The sequence below is a fragment of the Amyelois transitella genome, chromosome 26, assembly GCF_032362555.1.
Source record: "Amyelois transitella isolate CPQ chromosome 26, ilAmyTran1.1, whole genome shotgun sequence".
NCBI classification, from domain to species: Eukaryota; Metazoa; Arthropoda; class Insecta; order Lepidoptera; family Pyralidae; genus Amyelois; species Amyelois transitella.
In genome coordinates, this window is record NC_083529.1 from 3,347,184 (window position 1) to 3,362,950 (window position 15,767).

A 15,767-nucleotide genomic window follows, 5' to 3' on the forward strand; every position below is an offset into this window, starting at 1 on the left:
CACGTAATCTTAATGCTCATTCCGCCAGTCACACTTTAGAAAAAACAGGCCACTCCACAACAAAAGGCGAAACAAAACACCGACGATACTCCACGTAACAAATAGCATAGAAATTTTCTCAAATCACCCCCCTTTGTTACCTAATTCGGGGCTTATGTTCGAAGCGCAGCTGTGCCCAATTTATAGCTTAACCTTTCCTCTTCGGATTGAATTGAAGACAATAAATTATACTTGCCAAATAAGGCCGTAACTTACGATCGCGCAAATACCCTATCTAATGTTCTATCAATCTAGATAGATTAGCCGTCGAAAAACAAAGAGTCCCTCTCTTTTCTGCGTCAGCGAATCCAAATCTTGCCATCTCGCTCGGGATTCCGGTGTATCATCGCTTGCTGTTTGCTGATTAAGGTAAATGCTTGATGGTAAATTGACTGTTTAAGTATTCGTTAGTTTTGATTTTGCAGTGTTCGTTTTGTATAGAGATCGTGAGTGAATTATGCACATTTTTTGTAATACCGGTTCATAAAAATGACATTTTTGGGTTATAATTTTTTAGGCGGTGAGCTACCAACCTGTCATTATCTTTAAATGTCAATAGTCATACAGCTAAACGGGTTAGAGTCTTGTGAGTGGTGGCTCTGCCAACACAGTAGTGGATAAAGACGTGATGTATATGTGTTTATGTAAAATTTTAGACTTAGAATGTAACAAATGAAAAGTTAAATAGGTACTACATACATATATGTACATCTGTCATCAACGTAACGTCTCTGCCTATTTCTCCGGGAAAAAGGCGTGATTTTATGTATGTATGTATGTATGAACTTATGTAAGAGTATAAATAAATAAGTAAATATGTAGACTGGAAAATTAAAGACAGTATTTGTGGTTCTTTAATGGATGCCGAGCTCTTGATAACAAAACAAATATTTATTTTGTACCAGCTATCGGCGTCGGTTGGAACGATAGCAAATACGGGAAAATGCATTTGAAACGGGGATAACAGTACCTTAAGTTAATATTGCGTATGTTTAATTGTCTAGACTTTTTTCTTAAGCAACAGGTACTTTAGGAAGCTGTTTTCATATTGCATATTTTGTGGCTTGTATTAACTTGTATTTGTCTAACTAAACTTAACTAAAAAATCCTGCTTAACTTTTTTTTTCTTTTACTTCCAAATCTCATATCTCAAGTAGCTTATCATTGTGATGATAAATTATTTTCTTATCAAGTGTTTCCAAAATGGTAGACTTTGTAGTACGTAATTGTAATTATCTTTGTTGCAAATAATTAATAATGGTCTATTTAAAAATAAAACAGGTACAACGTCTTTTGTCAAAATCTTTGCGGAAAGCAATATAAAGCGTAATTCGATAAAATTTTTAAGAACTCTGCAACCATTGCAGGTAAACCTTACCCGTATTGGCTCCATGGTTACATATCCAGTTGCCTGAATGAGCAGGTTTCCTCACGATGTTTTCCCTAACCTTAAGAGCATCGGTTAGTATTCAAATTAATATACATAACTTTGAAAATAGTCATCGGTACATAACTGAGGTGGGATTTGAACCTGTGCCTTTTTGCGCATCACGCATTATACCGGACACCTTACCAATTCGACCACCGACGCTCACAGTTCAGAAATCAAAAAAATTATTCACAGCATGCTCCGTCAAGATGTTTAAGCTATTCTAATCTATAAGAAAAATACAATTCCTTTTTATTGAAATTTGTACGTGTCGGGGCGTGGATAGAGATACGAGAAATACATTTTTACACTTCATCATCGAAATCTTCTGTGCATCCGGACTGCAACGATTGGGGGCGCTAGTGATAGGCGCCGTGACTGGTGTAGGGATTACTTGAGGAGCGTTTGAATGAGACAAAACACTTGTACAAGTTATTAAATAAAAAAACATCTACATTAAATTTTTTCATTTTTTTATTTTGACATAAATAATCCACCAGATATTTGTTAAGAATTAAACAATTGTTCCTAGGATCCATTTCTCATCAAATGCCTTAAAATTGTAAGAATATTACTTATACTAACTGTTTATTTAAAATCGTGACTACTGACCATGATCCTGTCAATCTTCTTGATAATACAATGTCATGTTAGCTGAGCTCAAGTCATAGAGTCGTATAATAAAAAGCTTTTATTTAACAAAATCTCTAACTAGTTATCCTGTTCAGATTTTTACTTAGTGTATCTGAAGTGAACTGAAGCTTCTGAGAGCGACGCTGACTGGAATAGGGTATTACCAACTTCGGGAGCGTTTGAATTAGGTTAGTGACTTGTGCCAGTTACTATGCATACTTAACTGGTGCATTTGGAGCGCGAGGACTGATGAACTTGTCGTAAGATTGTAAAACGGTGATCGTTAAATTTAGATTATCAATTATGTAGTTTACCAATTTGACATTTTGTTTATTAAGTATTTATTTTCTAATGAAAATCCTGAGTATTTTGGGATAGGAAATATGGTTTTGATTGAACAATTAACTTTCTCTACATTTAGACTCTACCTATATAAACAAACCTTAATATGTAAACGGAACGGACAGAATTATTAACTTTCAGTAAGATAATAGTTATCGTGGAATAAGATAATAATATTATCTTAAAGACAAGTTTGTTATTTAAATGGATGTAACTTAATTTCAATAAAACCAGGAACTCTATGGTTTGTTGAAAATTGTAATACTTATTACACTATCATTATACTAAAGTACTAACACTTCCGCACTAAGTGAAAATTTCCCGAAATTCTCACGGGAATAATAAACCTAATTAACGTGCACTAAGATACATTTGTGAAACACTTATTAATCCTTAGGTACTAATATTGATCAGTGTACGGCCAGTGACTACTACACAGTTGGAATTTAAATAAAGTAATTAGTGATACCTAAAGTTACATAAGTTTAAAGCCGCCCGAGGCTTTAGTGCGAAACTGCACTCGTGACTTGGATCAGATATCGGCCGAGGAGCGTTTAGTTTGGGCAAGTAACTTGTACAAATGCGCCAGTTGGTCAGTTCCTGTTGCTTAGTAGTACCTTTTGCTTAAAATTTTGTATTCTGATTTTTGGGACGTGTTAAAGATCGGATGATAGTAAAAATACTTAGCGACTCATACAGGGTCGCTGGTATTTTTTTAAATTATGACCTTAGACAGCACCTCTATTTTGGAACTTGCAGCAAGTGTAACATAGAAAACAATCATCTCGAATTCAAAGCGTGTTCAATTTGTACAGTTAAATTTTACATCATTACATCTTCGCAGTAAGAGATGCATTTGGAACACACTAATACACTTATTCTGGATAGATTTACATCCAAGGCCCAGGCCAATCAGAACCAGTTCTTTTTCCACCATGACCTAACCGGGTTCGAACCTGCGACCTCCGGTGTCACAGACAAGCGTATTATCGCTGCGCCACAGTGGGCGCCAAAGTATTGAGAATGAGATAGTTGCAAGCAATTGGCCTATGTGAAGAATCCCAATTTAAATAGCATTTCCCTTTATACGCAAGTCGCCTTTTACGAACATATGATATTTATATGTTTTAAGCGTTTTTGTCTTTTGATCATAACTAACGTGTATGGTTCCCGGGACTAATACAAAAAAAGAATAGTACCACTCCATCTCTTTCCCATGGATGTCGAAAAAGGCGACTAAGGGATAAGCTTAACAACTTGGGATTCTTTTTTTGGGCGATGGTTAAATGATAGTTATAATGATAGAATCTCAATTCTATCATTAAGCCAAATAGCTGAACGTGGCCATTCAGTCTTATCAAGACTGTCTACCCCGCAAGGGATATAGATGTGACTATATGTATGTATGATCATAACTGAAGGTGCTATAGTTGTAGTCAAATTTTACGTACTTACTGTGTTCACATACCTGATTCCCTAGCCGGTATTTACGACGTGACCTTAGGAGATCGGAGAGTTTGTTTAGGACGAACGTACACAAGTTTATATACTGACTTCTTAGTATCAGAACAGTATATTTTCATTGACCTTAAATAATGGCAAATAAAATGGTGTCCAAATGTTTTATGTGTTTGGTTCGTAAAAGAAAATGGATTAGTGTATTTTTTTATTAATTAATTGTGGTGGTTTCAAAAATTACGTGCGCTTTTAATACCTAGAATAATTTAATGAATAGTTTTTGTAGGCCTTTAATATGTTCACTGTTAGATGTGTTTAAGTATACTTAATAAGCGGACCCCGGGCTCTGAAACACTTCTGTGGAGGGTGCAACCAGGAACACGCAGAGAGAGAGAGATCACGGAATGAGAGAGAGGTGTTGGTTTCTAATGTAACAAAAAAAAATATCTAAATAAAACTATTTGAAATAAGGCTTTAGTCCGCAACCTAACCTGCGTGTTATCAAAAACATTTAATTAATAATTTTTTTGCTTCCGTAGATATTTCGGAATATCCAGTCTTATTTTCATCTATAATAACTAATGGGTTTAAGTTATGTCACCTAAAATATTTAAAAGTTAAGACACACGCATAGATGAGAGAGTGAAGCAAATCTCAACTAATATTATGAATGCGTAAAAGTAGGTTAATTTGCTTGTTTGTTACCACTTCACGGGTAATCTCCTGAATTAACCTTCTTAATAAAATAAAATATTACGTATTTATAATTAAGAGTCTGGAGAAGGACACCTTTCATCCCGGTAAAGACTAAAATTCCCCTGGGATTTGCGAAAAACCTGTATACTTTTGTACCGCTGGGATTTGCGAAAAACCTGTATACTTTTGTAAGTGGCGCTTTATTCATCGCTTTATGTAAATGGCACTAGTTTGATAATATTTTGCGTAACATTATAAAACAGAAAAAAAATACACACGCAAACAGAATCGATATAAAGCGATCAAACGCCCAAGAACATAAATGCCAATTCTCGATAAACGCGATGAACGTGGAATGGCGTAATGAATTCAGCATCAGTTGTACATTAGCCGGTATTGGATCCGACCGATCCGGTGTTTTAAATCGATCGTATCGAGTCAACTCGAAGTTGGTAAGTGAAAATGAATGTCGACTTGTTATGCGACAGGTTATTTGATTAGATAAATGTTGCTTTTTGACTTTTAACGATTTTTCTATTTGTGGTTTGTATTACACATGAAACATACTCAACAACGTTGTTTTAGTTTACGGGCTAGACAAGCTTAAATATAGCGACAGATTGCTAGCCTAGATATTATTACTTCGTGATCTTCACTAATTTAGCAGCAGAGATACTGACAAGAGCGGAAAAAGATGACGAAATAAATATAATCAATTTCAAAGCCTTTCTTGCACCATATCCGTAGTCAAACCACGGAGCTTACAATTTCCATGCACCGAAGTTACAGCAAACAGTAACGAAACTTAAAAAAAACCACCGCGCGTATAATTTACACGGTAACTCAAACAACATTGAAAACTTGGAAACTTCCAGAACTCGATCGGACACATTTGCCGCGTAAAAAATTAATTGAAATACCGTCCATTCTCAGAAGTTTAATTTTGCGCGAACTCCACAACAAAATAACGGGAAACTTTTCAGTTTGTAAGTACTTTATTAAAGGGACATTTTTTATCACGGTCACGTTTTGAATTTTAATGTCCGCGCGCTAGGAAAATAATGATGTTGAGTACTTACAGTGAGGAGAAATAAGGTTAGGGCGTAGAAAATTGAATAGAATGAATTTGCTTTTGAGTGACTTAAAATTCTGCCTACGTTATAATAAAAATAAAGTCCCGACCAACGTCTGAAGAGGCTTAGCCTAGATGACTGGATCAGATGCGGAAGGCAGTACATCTGGACACAGCACATTCATTCACAGGTTGCTAACCCATCGCCTAAAAAAGAATCCCAAGTTTGTAAGCCTGTTCCTTAGTCGCTTTTTATGACATCCATGGGAAAGAAATAGAGTGGTCCTATACTTTTTTGTATTCCTTGGTGAACTGGTGAACCGGGAACCACACGGAACCAATACAATACCAATAATATATATTATATACGTCAAAAGAAAGCTATTTTGATGGAAAAGTAGAAAGACCACGCTCTCGTGGCTTATCCCCCAAAACCAGAACCGCCCTATATATATTCTATAAATTAAAGTAATACATCATTACGTAATAAACATACATAAAATCACACCTCTCTCACGAAAAGGTAGGCACAGAAACGATCACCGATAACACGATTTTTTACGGCAGCCCTTTAAACTGAAACATGTTCACGCTAATTCAGCGGAGTCAATTTGGACGAAACTTGTTAACGACTTGTGAAGTCTTGCGCAACTTCTGGTAAATACTAAACAGGCTTCGAGTTACAACTTTATGGAAAAGCCCGCTGGGAAATATACAATTCTGGTAAATTACATGCTTGAACATTATCGTGTAACCTGTAAACCTTAGACTTTATAACTTTTGGGGGAAAACCTAAAACTTGGGTTAGGTACCAAATCAAGAATCAAAAAAATAATAATACAGCATAAAACAATATAGTCGGGATAATACAATTAAATTTCTTCCTGTTAAAAAACACATATACTCCTTATATATTACATCTTTATTCTAGAAGATAATTCTTTGTTTATGTTTTTATTTATGTCATGTTATGGTATTATGACTACATACATTTAAATAGATTACTTAATGATTGAATGATTCAAAGATACTAAAGGACAGGGAGCAAAAGCAAGTGAAAGAATCCCAAATCACCTTGATACTTATAATCTGCGCAGATAAAGAAGCAGCTCGCTGACAATGTTATTTTTTGGTTTAAAGTGTTCCGTGTGGTTCCCGGCACCAATAAAAAGAATAGGACCACTCCTTCTCTTTCCCATGGATGTCGTAAAAGGTGAGTAAGGGACAGGCTTTTAAACTAGGGATTATTCTTTTAGGCGATGGGCTAGCAAACTGTCACTAATTACATATTAATTCTATCATCAAGCCAAAAAGTTAACGTTATCAGTCTTTAGAAGACTGTTGGCTCTGTCTACCCCAAAAGGTATATAGACGTGACTGTATGTATACATACATACATATAATCACGTCTATATCCCTTGCGGGGTAGACAGAGCCAACAGTCTTGTAAAGACTAATAGGCCACGTTCAGCTGTTTGGCTTTAACATAGAATTGAGATTCAAATAGTGACAGGTTGCTAGTCCAAAAGAAGAATCCTAAGTCTATAAGCCTACCCCTTAGTCGCCTTTTACGACATCCATGGGAAAGAGATAGAGTGGTCCTATTATTTTTAGGTACTATATGTATGAATGTTAGTTTAAAGTCCGATCTATGTATATTGTTGTTATTCCATAAATATACACTTCAATGAACAAAAGTACAATTCATGAATAAATTTATACATATTTATTACGTAAGTAAATCGTCAAAATATGGATTACGGCTATTGTAGTTGTTCGTAAGAACATAATCCTCTTGGAGCAATCGTCTTAATGGAACCGCGCTATAAAAGTATTTGTTCGTTTATTCATGAGATGAATATGTAACAGTTATTAATACACTCATAAGATAAATTTATGAGTACTCGGAAAATAACATTTTATTAGCACATAGTTCAAATAAATGGTCATCCATCAAGTCGTAGGTAGTTCAAATAATTGGTCATCCGTCAGCTTAGCGGCCTAATTGTAAAACGTTTGTCTTTGAAGGGAGGCATTGATCAAGTCAGGGATGTCCTGGAGAAAGGCCAGGTCAAGAGTACCCGAAACTGACGTGCTTTTGTGATACGGCATACATACATACATATGGTCACATCTATATCCCTTGCGGGGTAGACAGAGCCAACAGTCTTGAAAAAACTGAATGGCCACGTTCAGCTATTTGGCTTAATGATAGAATTGAGATTCAAATAGTGACAGGTTGCTAGACCATCGCCTAAAAGAAGAAACCAGAGTTTTTAAGCATATCCCTTAGTCGCCTTTTACGAAATCCATGGGAAATGGATGGAGTGGACCTATTCTTTTTTGTACTGGTTCCGGGAACCACACGGCAAAAGAGTGATATTAATGTGACAAACAGACAAAGCATGTTAGTACATGTATAATGCGTAGCTCGCATGACAGTGAGCAGTTTCCCAATGTACAATATGTTGCGCTCATTTCTGGCACATAAAAGATAATGCGTTAAGAAGATTCTATTTATTGTAATGTTTTAGAACCATTTTCATAGATTAAAGGCATTCTTCTTATAAATCAACTTGAACCATATATGTATCTTGTCTATGTTTCTTATAATCATCTATCTATCTATATCTTTATGTACGGTCTTTTCAAGTTTTCGCTCTGTCTACCTCGTAAGAGATAGGGTAATTGATTTTAAGGAACCACTTCACGTCTTACAGTATAGTTTAATTCGACTATATTTTTTACATATATGCACAAAATCACGCCTCTTTTCGGAAGGACAACAAACTCACATCTTTTCACTGGCCATGATCCCTGCATACTATTATAGATTTAAATTTATTACACCCTTAATACTAACGCGATATAAAGACCCGACCTTTCGCCTGAAGATTATGAACAAGGTACAATTAAATTTTAAATTTAGATAATAATAACAATTGTGCTCTTCGTTTTATTATTAAGTTTACCAAGTAATTTTTATCTTTACACTTAAATTATCAATTGCCAAGATAAAGAGTTTTTTGCGAGCAGTCTCTTTACAGAATTTCCCTTGTTTGTTCCAGAAATTTCGGCGCGAAAACCACAACGATCAAGGAAACGACCTTCATGCAGATTTAGCTGATGTTGATACGCGATTGGACAAACATATTTTGTCGTGATTGAATGAAAATCTGGCGGTTGAGAGTAAACTGCTTTGATAAATTCACGAAAATGGAATGGTTAGAAATATAAACCAAGATATAGATGTAAGGTAATATGATGCAGTTGATTTTAGACGTGATGATATATGTGTTTACAAAACTGACGGAGAATGATGAACTTATGTAGTTACAATGAAAGAAAAATTGAAAACTGAAATTGATAAAGATTAAAAATATAAATTAAGTGTAAATATGATAGAATTGAATGATAGTGAACGTGACAATGTAAATAATAAGTGAGGAAATAAAGAAGTAATCGAAATGACGCCGGTGGAGAAGAAGATTGTAAGCTTTGTCGCTTTGCTGTTGATTGGTAAGTAAATTTTGAGCGTAGAAAATAGTGAATTGATGATAATGATTTAGAGACTTATGAGCTTAGAAATAATAACTTAACTTTACACGTATATTGCACAAATGTTTTACCAAAATGATAAAAATGAAACTAGTACTGACTACATATTTCCTTTCGATATTTACTTATAAAATTGCGCGCTGATATTGTTTTTATAACTAGCCAATTAGATAATTTAATAAAAAAAGAGGTTGAGACTCTGAGATATTTTTATACAGACTGTATTCAATAAAATGATATTAACCTAAAACGGCAAATTCAGTAAAAATAGATTGGACTAGTAATGAAATGTTCATTTTATTCGTATTAGTAATAAAAACATGCTTATACATAAAAAAACAAATGACGTATATTGAATAAGTAATAAAAATGAAGAACCTCCATTTTTGTGTTTCCAAGGAAGTTTTTAACCAAAATAATTGAAATCAAATTTGAAAAATATAATTATATTAATAAATACTGTATTATAAAGTAAAAAAAGGGATAACATCAGAAATAAAAAACCTGTTCCGATTTTATAAAGTAAACCAATAAACGTGAACGGAAATCAAAATAATTGATACAGTACTGTTGAAATGTCGTAATGTTTTGTTAACATATTGTTTGTTTTCAATTCATGTTTCCCAATTTCATATTCTGTTTCATTTGGTGTTAATAACGCGTTGCATGTTGGTATCTATATTCAATTTGTAGTATTTTACGAGTATGATAAATACATCAAATAGTATTTAATTCGTCGAATTAATATAAGCGTATTTATAGCGGATATTTCGTTAAAACTAAATAAATATGGAATAACTGTCGTAGGTACGCCCGTAGGAGCTAAGGGAGCCACGCGCAAAACTTAAAATTCCGTAAGACTAAAAATTCCTGCGGGAATTTTGAGAAATCTTCTCGGGAAAGTGTTCTCATAGATCTAATATGCCAAATTTAAGCTTCCCCCAGTAGTAATTTCAGCTGTACGTTGTCTTTAAGTCACTCAGTAACGGAAGAGTATTATATAATTCCTATAATTCGCAGTAATTTTCGTTCCACGGGAATTTCGGGAAATCCTCTCTTAGTCTTACAATTTCAAATTTCTGGACCCAGCGGTTTGCACCGAACATTGTCCGTTTTTTTGTTTTGTTTGTTTGTAATATCTTTATTGCATAGTAATTTACACAGTAACAAGAAAATAGTACTTACTTAAGTAACTTATTACATTATTATTTTGGTCATTTAGTAACCGAAGGATATCGAGCCGGGTGACGCGAAGGTGAACGTAGATTCCTTAAAAAATCCTTTTTCTTCTCTTTATACCGAATCCCGATAAATCCAAGGTTTGATTAATAATAATGAGATCCTTAATTACTTTCCTTATAACTTCGGAGTTTTTAACTTCCTCACAAAATATCTTGTTGTTAATTTGTTTGAAGAGGTACAACTTTAGCTATTTTATTTTTATCTTTTGCAATTAATTTTATTCACTGCCTTTTATCTTGGAAAGATCCTGTTTCGCTATTTGAAAACGGTTTTAAATAAAATATATACCTCGGTCAATATAATTGAGCTATTTATTTATTTATTGTAACATTTACAATTTGTTCAGTACGATATGTGGACTTAATGCTAATAGAATTATTTAACAGTCTACCATTGTAATTTTATTTGTCTCGTATACTTATGTCAAACGGAACGAATAAAGCATTCTAATTTCTATGAAAGTAAAAAATTGTATAATACATTTTATTATTTTTAAATAAACACTTTCTTTTACAAAAAGTGAGCGAACTTCAAGTTTGCTTTGTAAACTCTAAATCTCTGCCTAAATTTACGGAGAAACGGAAAAAAGACATAATTCTTTATCTAAAGCATGTAGGCTTCTGGACAAGATCTAGAAAGAAATAAAAGCAACATGACGGTTATATTTCCGTCGTAAAATCTTTACGAAAGACTTATGTATATCAATTACGTGCTCCATTTTGTGACAAATTCTTTACTAAATTAAAGGAACAAATTGAGAATTGCTCTTACAAAAACAATTCTAATCCTCTCTGTTTCCGAATAACAGATAGCTTTAAGGTAATAGATGGTTTTAAAATGTAACACCCAATTAGAAGTTTCCCTTTGAAATTTCCATTCTCTTTGAAAGATGTTCACTGGAAAATTCTAGCACTTAACTTTATAATCTTAATAAAATTTTACGCATTTTTTCTTTTGTTTAATCTCAGAGTTACTTTCAATATTTTATTATACGAAGAAAAAATATACATACACACATATAATCACATCTATATACCTTGTGGGGTAGACAGAGCCAAAAGTCTAGAAAAAACCAATAAGCCACATTCATTTAGCTTAATGATAGAATTAAGATTAAAATAGTGACAGGTTCCTAGCTTATCGCTTAAAAAAAGAATCCCAAGTTTATAAGCATTAGCCGCCTTTTACGACATCCATGAGAAGGAGATGGAGTGGTCCTATTCTTTTTGCTATGGAATACTGGAAGGCACCACCTTCCAGTCTTTTTAAGACTGTTTGCTTTGTCTACCCCGCAAGGGATGTAGACGTGATTATGTGTATGTGTGGTTGTGTGTGTGTGTGTGTGTGTGTGTATCTCTCTAATTACCACGATCTATGGTATGCATATTTTATTATACTTTTTTTGCATGAACCAAATTTCATGCAATTCAAGAACTTTTTTTTTTAGTATTACAATATAAAGCTTTTACTTTACAATTTTTATCACTTCATGGTTTCTGTATTATTTTAATCAGCCCGCTTAATATGATTACGTATTTATGCTGAGTTCCATAGCTCTGGTTCCAAGACAAAATAAACGGAGATACATAATATGATTACCAAATGTACAGCGAAATTTTGAGTTATTGTAAGATCCTTTCTCTATCCAATTCGGTGAAATAAGGTTCGGAGGTAATTAAATTTAAGCTTTGAGTTTCCATTAACCATAATTATTTAACTGTTCAACAAAAATGGGTTGTTTTCGTTTTATTGTTTTTAATGTCGTCTCGTTCTTCCACACGTTAGTTGCGGTTGCCACCTCAGCTCTAGAGATAACTCACGCTGACTGACTTATTCGATCTAAGATCATTGTCAAAAGGCACATTTTTAACATGAAGCGATTTCCGTGAGGTCACAATAATATCGGATCACGGTAAACGCATAGAATAAAATAGATTTATTTTCAAATTTGGATACAAGGTATCACTTATTGACGTCACATCACTTAAATCTAATTATAACTACTACCGCTTCCAAAGTTCATGTGTAGAAGAAGCGGTGGAACAAACTAAATTTAAAATATGAATGTGACTATTCCGTTCGACACCTGTAACAAAATTTAATGGGAAAGAGATGGAGTTACTCTATTTTTAAATGTCGGGAACCCTACGACATAGCATTCGGATTGCTATGCGTCTTTCTTCTACATACATAGAATTACGCCTTATTCCCGGAGTGGTAGGCAGAGACTATATCTTGCCATTAGCCACGATCTCTGCATACTTCTTTCGCTTCATCCACATTCATAACTCTCTTCATGCAAGCTCGTTGGTTTCGGGTACATCTTCTATATTTCTTATTTTAGAATAAAATTTCGTACTACATTTTCACCAACAACTTTACCTTGGTTCTTGTCATTTGTCAATCTTTATTTCCAGTTAAAAGCTTTCACTAAAGGCATGCACTAAAAGTAACCATCAATAGAGCAAATTGCGGAAACGTGTTGAAAGGTATATTTATTTAAGCGAAAAGTTTTCCAATGATTTTTGGCATCTTGAGTGTATTTCTGAAGAGAAATACTAACCATTAGAGTAAAAAAAATATGCATACGTACATAAATACATATAATCACGTCTAAATTCCTTGCCGGGTAGACAGAGTCATTCAGTCTTGAACAGAATGATAGGCCACGTTCAGCTATTTGGCTTAATGATAGAATTGAGATTCAAATAAGTGACAGGTTGCTAGTACATCAACTAAAAGAAGATTCCCAAGTACAAGCCTATCCCTTTACCTTTTAATGGTTTTTTTTTTTAATTTAATACTATATAAATTATATGAAATGCTTTTTTAAAAATATATTTTAAAGATTGTTTACCATAAAGGTTCCCAAAAAACAAACTAGGTACGTGTTTACAAGCTTACCTAGAAAGTTCCTATGAAAACTAAAGCTTTGGAGAGTTGTTTGTAAAAAAAGACCTTTGTTCGTTCAAACCGTCGCATTTATAAAATCAACATACCTCCACGGCACGAATTAAAAACAATATTTACAAAAGGAAACATGTTTGTTTCCACGACATGTGTTTATATTTGAACAAGCCATCGATATTATCCTATCATGTGTACTAGTTGCTTCTCCCCTGGAAGAAGCCTAGGGTTCGCCTGGAACCTTTAACTAGGAGCGCTTCTGATCATCCGATCTTCAACCTTATCTACCTCCGATTACGATCTATTATTTTATGTAGGTATATATAATCTTACTAATAAATTTGAGAACGTCGGTGGTGGAATCAGTTATGTGCCCGGTTAAAATGCATGATGCATAAAAGGCATATGATTTTGATGAAATTTGGTAGTGGGATTTATTTATATAAAACTTTATTGCACCAATAAAATGTACAAAAGGCGGACTTAATGCCGTTTAGCATTCTCTAACAGTCATTTGGATATAACCTGGAGTAACACAACAAGTAGTATTTATCCCGGAATTATCACACGAGCAAAGCCCCAGAGCGCAACTAGTAATTAGTAATTTTATGTCAGTTAATATATTAACTTACACAGGTTGTTTCTGTAAAACTAGTGTACACATGAATACAAAAACAACAACCTTTCTTTTATAGTAGTCAAACAACTTCAGAATTTTCAAGGCAAGAGTGAATAGGCAATATTTGAGCTTTAAGCCTCATCTTGCTTACCACCAACCGGATTGAGTTCACACGCACTCGAATCTATTATAAAAAAACAATACTTTTAAGAAGTCGGCCACACCAAAGAAATAGCCATAATTTTTGGCGTTATCCCCAAGAGTCGCTATATGGATTTGCATTGGGACTGTTTCCCATGGAATAATACATACGATACATTTAATCCCGGAAAAGTTATGTGTTCCCGCGGGATAACAGCTATAAGGCGATACTTTTTTATAAAGCAGCCATCGTTTATTTTCTTTGTATGTTGCCGCTGAATGTTTGTAAGGGAATCTGTTATCTTTTTTATGTCGTAGTAAATAATACATGCTCTTTATTTTGTAACATTAACGTATTAACTTGATTCTTCGTGTCGTGTGAGTTTCTGGGATTTTTTGGTTCGTAGGATTTTTTGTCTCTTTCTCATCCTTGAGTGTCCCAGTTGCACCATTTCCTACGATGCTTCTAGGCCTTAGGTCCGGGAATAATACTTGTACATATAGCAACCATGGATTCAACTCATTTTGGTTATCTTATTGTTAAACTAAACATTTTGTAGCAAGTTCCAAGGTGTCCGTTCAAGGAGTGTCATATTAGATATTATGTTTACCTTGATCATATTTTTACTGTTTACGTCGTTATGATAACAATTTTGACGCCTTTTTCTCGAGGGGTTGGTTGAGACTTCATCTTCTCACTAACCACGATCCATGTAGTATGCATGAATCTTTCGCGTCATCCACATTCCTAACTCTCTTTTTATAACCTAGACCTTTCGCCAGAACTTAATTAAATGTTTCTTTTGAATGTTATATAAAAAAGTCTCATCTAATTTTCTATTAAGACACCGAGAAAAAGCCAATAACATATTGTTTTGAATGAGAAATATCGTTTTCACTTTGTTACTCTCTAGGTAGCGATCTATATTATAAATCATTGGAAAGTTTCCATAGTTCCAGGCACCAGAACCGCAAGTATAGGCAAGCAGTGGTGTAATAAATAATAAAGGTTTTATTACCTTTTTTATTGTTATTGGATGGAGAGGTTCGCGTCGTGACGTATCGGTTATTTTTGGCAATAAAAAGTTAGTAATAGAAATGTGTGTATGTAGTTTGGGAAAACTGTTCTTTATTTAAAATGCTTCTAAAATAATGTAAGATTATTTTAACGGATGTGAATTTGGAAATATAAAAAAATCAACACAGTATATGTATATAATTTGCTAGATTTTTCACATGGCTTCGAGGAATAAGTATTCATTATATCGTTTGTCATTAAATCCGTAGAAACAGTACTTTATTTTTTAGTTAATAAGATGATGATTTAATAGCTGACAAATAAACAATCAAGTCAATATTAAACAATAAAAACTCTATGAAATATCATAAAGTTACTCCATATTTCATTCCATTTTATTAATTGATCCGGTAGCTCAGCCCTTTTACGCGAATATTTTTTGGCTTGACTCCAAAATCTAACAGTTTTGGCATCCACTTAGATAGTTTTTGTGTGGGGTGAACACATACACACTTGTGTCAAAAAGTTCGGAAAAGAAACAAAAATCACATTATCGTGAGAATTATTAATTCCGATGTACATATATTATTCACTTATTGTTATTATTATTATT

At 33.8% G+C, this 15,767-nt stretch overlaps 1 protein-coding gene across 4 annotated transcripts in view; it reads left to right on the forward strand.

Annotated features, from left to right (window-relative positions):
• The window catches only part of LOC106135268 (uncharacterized), an 83,445-nt gene that overhangs the window by 19,283 nt on the left and 48,395 nt on the right, over positions 1-15,767 (forward strand). For 2 of the 4 annotated variants that reach the window (XM_013335516.2, XM_013335517.2), the window contains exon 2: positions 8,738-9,188. In XM_013335516.2, the coding sequence (XP_013190970.1) occupies positions 9,137-9,188 (52 nt within the window). In that variant the 5' untranslated portion in view covers positions 8,738-9,136. Of the gene's footprint in view, positions 1-433; positions 560-8,737; positions 9,189-15,767 lie in introns of those variants that run through there. The other 2 variants (XM_060951836.1, XM_013335515.2) reach the window with 2 other exon arrangements.